The sequence below is a fragment of the Lepidochelys kempii genome, chromosome 8 (genome assembly GCF_965140285.1).
Source record: "Lepidochelys kempii isolate rLepKem1 chromosome 8, rLepKem1.hap1, whole genome shotgun sequence".
Taxonomy (NCBI): Eukaryota; Metazoa; Chordata; order Testudines; family Cheloniidae; genus Lepidochelys; species Lepidochelys kempii.
Window position 1 is genome coordinate 71,849,040 of NC_136387.1, and position 12,828 is coordinate 71,861,867.

General features: G+C 41.9%; 1 protein-coding gene across 5 annotated transcripts in view; it reads left to right on the forward strand.

Moving 5' to 3' along the window:
• The window catches only part of DPYD (dihydropyrimidine dehydrogenase), a 542,988-nt gene that overhangs the window by 186,035 nt on the left and 344,125 nt on the right, over positions 1-12,828 (forward strand). Inside the window, exon 6 of one of the 5 annotated variants that reach the window (XM_073356964.2) lies at positions 466-570. The exons of 3 other annotated variants lie outside the window; for them this stretch is intronic. In XM_073356964.2, coding sequence (XP_073213065.1) covers positions 466-486 — 21 coding nt within the window. In that variant the 3' untranslated portion in view covers positions 487-570. Of the gene's footprint in view, positions 1-465; positions 575-12,828 lie in introns of those variants that run through there. One more of the 5 variants, XM_073356961.2, reaches the window with a different exon arrangement.

The following is a 12,828-nucleotide window of genomic DNA, read 5'->3' on the forward strand; positions in this document are numbered from 1 at the left end:
ATTAACCCCATGATTACAGGTTTCAGAGTGGTAGCTGTGTTAGTCTCTAAGGTGCCACAAGTACTCCTCGTCCCCCCCCATGATTACAGAATCAATCATGATATTTTATATATGATGACCCATTTAATGGACCATATTTATAAATAGAGGGTGAAAATTTGGTCCCCTCCACAAAGCCTGGGAAAAAGGCTGACCCACATGTCAAAGGATAGAAATCTTTATTCCCCCTCCCTGAGAGCATCTGACTGTGTATCTGCATGGGCAGGCTTTGCCTTTAGTACAGCTCATAGGCTTCATGTCCCCTTTGCACTGTTTATGGTCAAAGGATCTATCTGCAAAGGCCATTGGCCTACTCCCTCAACCTGTCTGCACATCTCCTTTCATGCTCCTGCTAAGACATGTCATGGAGTTTCTGTGACCCCTCTGTGTTCTATTTTGAACTGCCTTTCTCCTCTGCTCCCAAAGCAACAGACACACATTGACTGAATTAAAGTTTGGGCCTGCTAGAGTGGTATCAGGAGAACTTGGACCAGAATGCTCATCTAGTGGACTAGACCAATGACATCCAATGACAGTTTGTAACTTTTTGTCTTACCTTTATATTGAATGACTGGATCATAACAATCAAGGGACAATATAATCAGCTCTTTAATGACTCTGGCCCGTATGCATAAAACTATAACATTTGCTGCAAGACATAAGGCTTACATAAAAAAAATAGATTAAACGCTTGTCAAGTATATGATAGATATAATAGTGAAATATTACTGTTTAGAAACGAAATGCAAGTATATCTGTTAAAAATTGATTTGTCTTTCCCTTTAGTCTTAATGCCATGATTAATAGGAGGGAATTATGGCTTGATAGATTTTGCTAAATATCTGCCATTCTTCTTCAAAAATCTTTAGAAATCTATTAAAAAAAGCTCAGTGCTGGCACAATGATTGATGCTAAAACTGCAGGACAGAATGAATAGCTCAGAATGGCTTTCACCACAGTGTTTTAAGTTTTGTTTAAAGTGATGTATTAGTATCTGAAGCCCTAACACAATAAAGTGATGCTGTGTAATTCTGCGTAGTAGTTTTAAAATTTACTGAAATGCACCTTTTTGTATTGTCTTTTCTACATACAATTTCTTTATTTTTAGCAATCTGAAAATATAGCTATTGTTGATATTTTACAACTTAATAAGATTTTAGATTTATTGCAGTTTGTTGTTTTTGATGACTTTGTATACACTATAGTAATCATAACTAGCAGTAGTATGCCATCATATTTGTAATAAATATTGACTTTAGCACTGACAGTTTAATTTCTACCAGGTAAGACGGAAGAGCTCTTTAGTATTTGAGTTGTAGAAATCTTGGAAGATACTCAGCTTATTCAATAGAAAGAAATGTCAGTACTAGCAGTTCTGTGACACTGAAATTTAAAAAAAAAGCAGTACATGCAACAGTACAAGTACTGAAGGAATCTTAAGTCATTACCAGTAACACAAATGGGTCCTGATTCTGCAAACATTTAAGTGTGTGCATACATTTATTTACATGAATGCTTACAAATTGTGTATTTTAGACAAGCAACATGTGGGGATATTAATGTGAGCTGCACATCAATAGTACTTCTCATGCACTGTGTAAAAGTTTTTTTTTTCCCCTAGTGTCTTATTTACTAAAAACTACATTGTGCTTGAAACCAAGTTTCACAATTTTTGCATAAAATTAATCTGAGGATAATATATGTGATTCATTACAAGATAAAGTAATAATAAAAAGGCACACTATTCAGTTTGCTGAGATGAAGACTAATTTGCAGTATAGCAGGAATGCAAATTAAAATGGGAAAATACATGGGTATGACGTATGTCCCTTTTGTGTTTCTGTACTGTGACTAATCTGTTCATACGGCAGATAAAACTCACTAACGTAAAATATTTGTCTTGCATATTTTAAAACACAAAATATGGAACCTCCCACCTATTGCACTTTTCGTATTCCCCTCCCCATTTTTGTAACTATATGCCTTATTTTAAAAAAGATACTGTAATCAAATAAAAAAAGATAAATGCATTTAAATAAAAAGAATCTAGATCCTGACAGTTAAATGTGAAACCGGACAACATTTAATGTTATACACTCTGTGTTTGTGATATAGAATGTGTATGTTGTGTGCGGTTACCAAGGTAACAATTGCAGCTAGAGAATAGTGTGGAATAAAAACTCACTGTGATAAATGAAGGGAGTGTCAAGAGCTCAGGTTAGACCTTCTGCTGCACAGGTCAAAATTATATTAATGTCTGTCTCTCCCTTCATTCTCCCCCTCCTCCCCATTACCTAGTTGTTTTTAAAATCATGAAATATTTATATTTCTTGGAATGCAAGTTACGTGGAACTCTGCACTGTAGAGTATAGTGACAGTAAATACAGGTAGTGCTATATGAATATGAAACCCACAGAATGTACTAAAATGTACTTCTTTCTCAACCTTTAAGTACCTTTTTAGGCTTGGAGCAAAAGTGAAGTGCAATTTATTTGACTGTTATTTATTGATGTATTAGTGAGAAGTCTAACAAAAAATATATTTGTGATTAATATTATTGAGTTTAAAATTAATTTTTCACGGTTTCCAGTGAATTATTCTGAACGGAACAGCAGAACCTAAATAAAAAAGTGGATTATTTCTATACTTAAATACTGTCTGGACCATGTTCTGCCCTGACTCTCTTTTCCTTACCCCATGGAGGCTTTGACCCTCTTTAAGGATATCTTCTGGTTGTTGTTACAGCATGAAGCAATTGGGAAAGGAGATTTAATAGAACATTTTCCTAAAGGCAAGTTATTTGCGGGTAGTTGCTGTTAGATAGATTTGATAGTGGCTTCTCTGACTTTAAGTGTTCACAGGGAAACTGGATTGCTATTCTGATACTTACGTCACCTCCTGAGGTTACCCATCAAAATGAGAACTGAGCATTACTCTCTGTTAATTTTTTATATTTGTCTTGATGAAACCATTTGTCTTAAGGATTACTTTCATTCTTAATCTGAAATCAAGTTGAAGTCTAAAAAGACTGAGTAAAATATAAAATTGTGCGGCTTGTTTGAAGTGATAGGCAGGATTTAATGCCCCAGCACAGGATGTGGATCCAGGGACTTCAGATTTCTCAATCCGGTACTGACACAGACTCTCTCTGAGTTCTTGGACAAGTCACTTCAACTATCTGGATGAAATTCTGGCTCTATTGAAGTCAGTGGGAGTTGTGATATTGACAGGGCCAGGATTTCACCTTCTGTCTCAGTTATCCAGCTTGTAAAACAGGTTTAATGATATTCACTTAACTACTTGACAGAGCTGAGGATTGCTAACATTTGTAAAGTGCTTTGAAGATAAGCGGTATATGTTTTCTAAATATTATTTAGGCTTACAGAATTTGAGTACTCTTTGTGTGAGGCCTTGGGCCTCAATTTTGTAGGCACTTACTGATGTTCACAAATGTGTGCAGAATTAGTGGTTTAATTTCTGCTGGTGAAAAAAAAAGTGGTCAGTTTTAAGTAACTGCTCTAGATATGGACTATGGAAAAGCCTTTATTTCCTGGACCATACATTGCTAGTAAATAAAACTACTTGAGTAAGAATAAAATTTTACAACTTCAGGAAGGCTACAGATACCTGTACTTTGCTTAATATTTTAGGTAATTAAAATTAATCCACATTGTTATTTTTACTTTAATAATATGTTCAAATGTACCTTAATAATGCACTCCTGCCTACAGCATTAATTCAGACAAGCTCCAATGGGAACTTATTGGAATGTGTGAGGATAGTACAATCAGCTCTTAAAATTCACTGGCTTTATTACCTGGAAAATATATTTATTGTCAGTTGGTGAGCTACTAACAAAACAATATTAGAATAATTCAGTTAAGTGCTAAAATATTTCAAGCTAAACTAGCTGAAGTCTGCTCTAATAGCTGCTTGGCATTATATTACTGTTAATGAAGTGTTAAAAAAGCACAGTTTTAAAAACTTTTTAATCAAGGTATCTTCACCTCCTGTTAAGTATGGGTCTCCAGATATGTGCACTACACAATGGTGAAGTTGAAGCTTAGGTTTTTTACTAACAACTGAATCCTTTCAAGTGTCTCCTTATTTTTCACAGATTTTTGGAATCAGTTATTTTGTTGCTGAAGAGGTGGTCATGAAATTGAGGGTGGGTTATTAAATAGGACTGCTAATCATCCCAGAAGGTGTATTGCTGTGTAGGTGTACTGGGACTCCCAATTATGAATCCAATCTATTATATACTTCAGTTTATATTAGGGGTTATCAGAGCTGCAGTTCTAGTTTAAAGTTGAGATCCATCTTCCATTCTATCCCCACTTTTCCATAACTTTCCCAAACAAATTACTGGTCTCAGTCCAAAGATAAATTTGAGCAAAATTGTCTAGTCATCTTTGAATTATGCATGCATGGGGAGAAAAAAAATCTTCTATACTTTCCACTAAGGAATATGGTATTCAGAGAACTCAGAAGTTGTTGAAATGAGAATTGTTAAATTTGACTTATTTTGGAGATTTTGTTAAGACTTGAACCATAGGGCCCCTTAAACTGCTCTAAGGGCTTATAGTAGCTTTAACTTTTTAAATCACACTAAGAACTTAGTGTGGTATAAACAGTTTATTCAGCTTCTAGAGATTCAGTTAAGGACAACACAGCATTCAAGAGGCCTTACATAAGGAAAACAGCCCGTTTTAGGCGGTATCAAGCTAATTAACTCCAGAACAAGAGACTTACAAGCATGGCTTGGTAAAGTCAACAGAATTTATAAACTCTGAAAACTGAATGGCCTGGCTTTAATTTCCCCATCCCACACTTGTATAGATTTTGTTGTTGAAGTATATTGTTGTTCTTAAGGTGCCTTAAGAAAGTTTACCAGCTTTCAAATTCAAGAAAATGAATTGTACATATGTTGTTTTCTTTTGTAATACAATAGAGTGTAAACTCTTTGTTAGAATGTATGGGTTCCATTTTTAAAAAGCTAGCTGGGTATTTTATTCATGTGCAGTGCTGGGGAGGGTTGCGGTAGGGAAAGATAGGATAGAGGTCCTGGAAGCCAAATTTAGTCTGCTAGGTAAGAGATTAAAGTCCAGGGCCTTTATGATAACATTCTCTCAGATGTTTCCAGTTCCACATGCAGGGTCAGTTAGGCGGAACTGCAGGGTCTCAATGTGTGGCTAATATGATGATGTTCAGAGGAGCGATTTAGGGCATGGCTACACTTGCAGGTGTAGAGTACTGTGAGTTAAATCTGCCTTTGTACAGCGCAGTAGGGAAAGCGCTGCAGTCTGTCCACACTGACAGCTGCAAGCGCACGGGTGTGGCCACATTTGCGGCACTTGCAGTGGCATTGGGAGCAGTGCATTACGGGCAGCTATCCCACAGAGCACCTCTTCCCATTCTGGCGCTGTGGCTTATGGGAAAGGGGCGGGGAGTGAGGGGAATTCTGCGTCCTGTCCCAATGCCCTGTGATGCGTCAGTTCGCATCCCACCATTCCCTTTGCTTCCGTCCACATTTGGCGCCATATTTCAACGGTTGTTGTACTGCGCACTCTGTCTTCCCTTTCAGTTTGTGGAAATGGAGCCCAAACAGCTGAGGAGTATGCTGATGAGTCTCGCCAGCACGTCACGTTTGGCAGTTGAGTTATTCCTTATCATCCAAAGTGACAGTGAGGACTTGAGTAACGCATATGATATGAGTTTGCTTGGGTCATTCACGGACATACTCACCACCGTGGAACGCCGCTTTTGGGCGCGGGAAACAAGCACTGAGTGGTGGGATCACATCGTCATGCAAGTCTGGGATGACGAGCAGTGGCTGCAGAACTTTTGGATGAGAAAAGCCACTTTGTGAGGCTTTCGCCCCCACCCTGCGACACAAGGACATGAGATTGAGAGCTGCCCTGATTGTGGAGAAGCGAGTGGCTGTTGCAATCTGGAAGCTGGCAACTCCAGACCGATCAGGTGCTAACCAGTTTGGAGTGGGGAAGTCGACCATTGGAATTGTGTTGATGCAAGTTTGCAGGGCCATTAATCGCATCCTGCTCAGAAGAACCTTGACTCTGGGTAAGGTGCATGACATTTGTGGCTGGCTTTGCACAAATGGGTTTCACTGACTGCAGAGGAGCGATAGATGGCACGCATATTCCAATTCTGGTATCAGCCCACCTAGCCTCCGAGTACGTTAATCGGAAGGGGTATTTCTCAATGGTTCTTCAGGTGCTTGTGGATCACCGTGGGCATTTCGTTGACATTAACACAGGCGGCGCTGGAAAGGTGCATGACGCATGCATCTTTCGGAACACTGGCCTGTTCAGGAACGTGCAAGCCTGGACTTTTTTCCCAGACCAGAAGATCACTGTAGGGGAAGTTGAAATGCCCATTGTGATCCTTGGAGACCCCGCTTACCCTTTAATGCCATGGCTCATGAAACCCTACACAGCGAGCCTTGACAGCAGCAAGGAGCGGTTCAACAACAGGCTGAGCTGGTGCAGAATGATTGTGGAGTGTGCTTTTCGATGTTTAAAGGGCCGCTGGCGCTCTCTATATGGGAAGCTGGATCTGGCCGATGACAGCATCCCTGTGGTTATATACGCATGCTGTACCTTCCATAACATTTGTGAAGGGAAGGGTGAAAGATTCAACTCAGGCATGGAACTCAGAGGTTCAACACCTGGAGGCTGAATTTGAACAGTCAGAGAGCAGGGCTATTAGAGGGCCCCAGCGCAGGGCTGCAAGGATTAGGGATGCCTTGAGGGAGCAATTTGAGGCTGAAAGCCACAAGTAACATCTGGTGTCTTGCACGGGAGTGAAGTGTAGTGGTTCCAATGTTAGTAGGAATCTATGTTTGCTATGCTGACGTGCAGTGGCTGTTGCTTTCCTGGGCTAAGGTATCTTTTACTTTATGCAATAATAAAGAATGTTTTCAAAGCCAAAAAATCCATTTATTGAAAAGAAAATGCATTTATTGAAAAGAGACACAACTGCTTGGGAAACAGAAAGGGCAAGGGGGTGGGGAATGGTACAATCACAGATTTGTGTATTTCCTGTCTGGAGTGCTGTGCAATGAGTGCTGCACTTCAGGATGGCTATACTGCATGGTGATGGGGGTTGAGTGCCGTGAGTAAGAGTCATAGTTTTCAGGGCTGGGTGGTGAAGCTACAGGTGTTGGAGGCAGCTGGTGGCAATAAGAACCCGGATGTTGGGGAAAGTGGGTTGGAGGTGACATGGGGGCACAAGGGAAAGAGTTTTGGGAAAAGGACTGTTGGGGTGGGGCAAGTGCAATAGTGCTCCGCCTGCATTGTAACGAGCGCCCATATCGAGTCTGCTTGGTGCTCCATGATGCTTATCAGCCGCTCCATGCTTTCGTGCCGGCCATCCGCATTCTGCTGGCAGACCCTGCTTTCACTCTCCCGCCACTCCTGCACTTTTTGATTTTTATTACTTGAATGCGGCATTACTTCATGCAACGTCTTCCTTGCTTCCACATGGCCTCTTTCTAATTCTTTGGAGTCTTTTGGCAGGTGATAACATGGACGGCTGAGATCTCAAGGTTGCATCTGTAAAGGCAAAATGCAACCCTTAACAGAGGCAGCATTGTTCACACCAGACAGAGCAATGATTCCCCCATACTTAAGGGCAAACGCAGTCTACACAATAGCATAATTTGCCCGTCCCAAAGTGAGTGCACATAACCCACGGGAGCCCCAAAATAGTGAGTAAGCACAGTGAGAAGCATGACTGACTGTTTCACGGCTATACTGTCCTCTTGGTTTCTGTGCCTTGGGGAGACAGCAGCAAGGGGCCCCTATACTGAATACTGTTCCCACATTGTCCACAGGAGTTCATCCTGGAAGATATCTCGCTGCTGAGGATGACCTGGGAAGCAAGGGAGGGTCTTCTACTGCAATGGGGCTTCTGCCCTGGCCCATATGCAGTTTGCCTGTGTGCAGCAATGGTCCTACACCCCTCATGGCATAGTGGCATGGGCAAGTTAGCCTTCCTGGGACAAGGACCACAGTGGCTCTCCCGAGAAATCTGCACAAGCACATTGCCCAAGTTCAGGATGAGACCTTTGAAGAGATCACTGAGGCCGGTTACTGCGATGTGAGAGAGTACATCAATGCCCTATTCCGCATCTAGGCATGCATGCAGCCATAACCCTCCTCGCCCCAAGAGCCCGCACTAATAACTTCCTTCCCAAAATGAAAACCGCTTACTGGACACCTCCTCTGGTGTTTGTCCTTCCCCAAGCACCGGCCACTGTGACTGGCTACCTTCCTCCTGGCTTGAGAACAGCTCCTGGCTGCATGCATCTAGGGATGCCAGGGTGTCTTCCTCTACCTCAGCACCCTCGCTCCCACTTTGCTCCTCCTTCTCCTCCTCCTGCCTTGTTGGACTAGGCTCTGAAGTGTCCATGGTGGTCCCCGGAGTGGAGGTGGGGTTGCCCCAAGTATTGCATCCAGCTCTTTGTAGAAATGGCAGGTCGTGGGGGCAGCACCAGAGCGGCTGTTTGCCTCATGGGCTTTGTGGTAGGCATTCCGCAGCTCCTTCACTTGAACCCTGCACTGCAGTGCATCCCGGTCATGGCCCTTTTCCATCATATCCCTTGATATCTGACTGAAGGTATCCTAATTCCTACAGCTGGAGTGCAGCTGGGACTGGACAGCTTCCTCCCCCAAACACTGATGAGGTCCAGCAACTCGCCATTGCTCCATACTGGGGCTCGCATGGCACATGGAGGCATGGTCACCTGGAAAGATTCACTGATAGCATGAGCAAACAGGAAGGGATATTTTAAAATTCCCAGAGAATTTAAAGGGCGGGTCTGATGGTTGGTCACCTGAGGGCAGGGCAGTAGAGTTCAAAGTGATGACCAGAGTGGCTAGCACAGGCATTGTGGGTCACTTCTGGAGGCTGATCAGAGTGCACTATAGAACCAGGGCGTCCACACTAGCATTGCAGCGCTCCAGCAGGGACGCAGCAAATGTTATTCCACTCGCCGAGGTGGAGTACCAGGAGCACTTTAGCCGCAGAGTCAGAGCGCTTTACGTGCCTTGCCAGTGTGGACAGGTAGTGAGCTAGTTTACCTGGGGCTCCTTTATTGCGCTATAACTTGCAAGTGTAGCCAAGGCCTAGGAACTGGGGAACTTTTTAGAAAAGGAGGAGCCTGTACAGGAAGGGTGGGCTCCACCTAAACCAAAAGGGAACCAGATTGCTGGCATGTAAAACTAAGAAGTTTGTAGAGGAGTTTTAAAGTAAAGGTTAGGGAAAGCCGAAAGGTGGAAAGGAGCACATGGTTTGGACAGAGACATCCCTCAGGGGAGGATTTATTACAGGGATGCCATATATCCTAGTAAAAAGGAGAGGATAGAAGTTGGTAAAGTACAGGTAGGAGCTGAAGAGGAACAGTCAAATGAAAGGTGAATAGTCACATGAAGGCAGCCAACTAAATATTGATGAATTTTATAAGTGGTTGCAAGCAACTGCAAGAAGTCTAAATATTAAGATGGGTGAATTTGAGTGTCTGGTGGAATGGTGATAATCAATGGGCCATGGTAACATCAGGGTACAAAATATATAGGATGACAGAGTAGGTTCTTCTGGTGGTGGAGTGGCACTATATGTGAAAGAAAACATAGAGTCCAATAAAGTAAAAACATTAAATGAATCAAACAATACTGTAGAATCCCTATGGTTAGAAATTACATTCTTGAATAATAAGAGTATAGCAGTAGGAATATACTACCAACCGCTTGATCAGGATGGTGATGGTAACTGTGAAATGCTCAGGGAGATTAGAGAGGCTACAAAAACAGAAAAAGCAAAAATAATGAGGGATTTCAATTATCCCCCATTGACTGGGATGGGATGCAGAGATAAAATTTCTAGACAGCATTAATGATTTCTTCTAGGAGCAGCTAGTCCTGGAACCCACAAGGGGGGAGGCAATTCTTGATTTAGTATTAAGTGGCACACAGGATCTTGTCCAAGAGGTGGATATAGCCGAACTGCCTGGTAATAGTGACCATAATGTAACTAAATATAACATCCTTTGGGGAGGGGGGAAATACTAAAGAAACCCTCCACAGTAGCATTTAACTTCAAAAAGGGTAACTACAAAAATGTGGAAGATATTTAAATGAAAATTAAAAGGAACAGTAGTGAGTTAAATGCCTGCAAGCTACAAGAAAACTTTTAAAAAAGACACCATCATGGAGGCTCAAACTATATGGTATACCCCAAATTAAAAAACATCAGCACAGGACCAGAAAAAGAAATACCATGGCTAAGTAAAGTAAAAGAGGCAGCTAGAGACAAAAATACATCTTTTAAAAATTGGAAGTCAAATCCTGCTGAGGAAAACAGAAAGGAACATAAACTCTGTCATGTCAAGTGTAAAAGTATAATTAGGCAGGCAAAAAAGAAATTTGAAGAGCAACTAGCAGAAGGCACAAAAACTAACAGCAACAATTTTTTTAAGTACATCGGAAGTAGGAAGCCTGCCTAACAATTTGAGAGGCCACTGGACAATCAAGGTGCTAAAGGAGCATTCAAGGAAGAAAAGTCCATTGTGGAGAAGCTAAATTAATTCTTTGCATCGATCTTCACTGCAGAGGATGTGAGGAAGATTCCCACATCTCAGCCATTCCTTTCAGGTGACAAATTTGAGGAACTCTCACAGATTGAAGTGTCTGTAGAGGAGGCTTTGGAACAAAATAATGAATTAAACAGCAGTAAGTCACTAGGACCAGATGGTGTTCACCCAAGAGTTCTGAAGGAGCTCAAATATGAAACTGCAGAACTGCTAACTGTGATATGTGACCTGTTGCTTAAATCAGCTTCTGTACCAGATGACTAGAAATTAGCTAATGTGATGACTTAAAAAAAAAAAAGACTTCAAATGTGATCCTAACAATGACAAACCATTTAACTTCAGTACCAGGCAAATTAGATGAAACTATAGTAAAGAACAGAATTGTCACACACACACACATATGAACATGATATCTTGGGGAAGAGTCAACACAGCTTTTTTAAAGGGAAATCATGTCTCACCAGTCTATTAGAATTCATTATGGTCATCAGCAAACTTGGACATGGAGGATCCAGTGGATATAGTGTACTTGGACTTTCAGAAAGCCTTGACAAGGTCCCTCACCAAAGGCTTTTAAGCAAATTAGGCAGTCATGGGATAAGAAGGAAGGTCCTCTCACGGATCAGTAACTGGTTAAAAGATAGGAAACAAAGCATAGGACTAAATGGTCAGGTTTCACAGTAGAAAGAGGTAAATAGCAGGGTCCCCCAAGAATCTGTACTGGAACTAGTGGTGTTCAACATATTCCTAAATGATCTGAAAAAGGGGGTGAACAGTGAGGTGGCAAAATTTGCAAATGATACAAAATTACTCAAGACAGTTAAGTCCAAAGCTGACTGAAAAGAGTTATAAATGAATCTCACAAAACTGAGTCACTGTGGAAGAAAATGACGTATGAAATTCAGTGTTGATAAATGCAGAGTAATGCACATGGAAAACATAATTCCACATATACAAACAAAATGAGAGGGTCTAAATGGGCTGTTACCACTCAAGAAAAAGGTCTTGGATTCATTGTGGATTGTTCTCTGGAAACATTTGCTCAATGTGCAGTGACAGTCAAAAAAGCTAACTGAATGTTAGGAGCCATTAGGAAAGGAATAGATAATAAGAGAGAGAGTTTGATAATGCCACTAAATAAATGCATGGGACACCCACATCTTGCATGCTGTGTGTCATTTGGGTCACCCCGTTCCAAAAAAGAGATATTAGAATTGGAAAAAGTACAGAGAAGGGCAACACAAATGATTGAGTGCATGGAACAGCTTCCCTATTAGGAGAGATTAAAAAGACTGGGAGCGTTCAGCCTAGAAAAGAGAGGCAACGGGGGGGGGGGGGCAAGATATAAGAGAGGTCTATAAAATCATGAATAGTGTGGCAAAAAGTGAATAGGGAAGTGTTATTTACCCCTTCACATAACACAAGAACCAAGGGTCGCTCAATGACATAGGTTTAAAACAATCATAAGGAAGTACTTCTTTACACAATGCACTGTCAACCTGTGGAGTTCATTGCCAGAGGATGTTGTGAAAGCCAAAAGTATAACTGGGTTCAAAAAAAGAAATAGATATGTTCATGGAGGACAAGTCTATCAAAGACTATTAGCCAAGATGGTCAGGGTGTGTCCCTGATGGTGTGTCCCTAAACTTCTGACTGCCAGAATCTGGGATTGGATGACATGGGTTGTGATAAATTGCCCAGTTGTGTTCATTCCCTCCAAATCATCTGGCACCGACCCTGCTGGAAAACAGGATACTGGGCATAGGCGCCAACTTCCCCTCTACCTGGTGGGTGTTCGACACCCCCCCCCGCCCCTGCCCCGCCTCTTCCTGCCCCTCCACCATCCTCGGCGGGGTGGCAGGAAGCACTGGGAGGGAGGGGAAGGAGTGGGGATGCAGCGCGTTGGGAGGTGGGGGGGAGAGAAAGGAGGCGAGGAGTGGGGAGCTTGGCTGCCAGTGGGTGCAGAGCACCCACAAATTTTTCCCCATGAGTGCTCCAACCCTGGAGCACCCACGGAGTCAGCGCCTATGATACTGGGCTGATCCAGTATGGCCATTCTCATGTTCTTATGATTCTTACGAATTAACTACAAGTTTGGAATATGTTTTCTCATTTTAGATTTTTAACTACTAAAAACAATAAAACTACCCAAAACAATTTTTCATTTTAATTCAGTT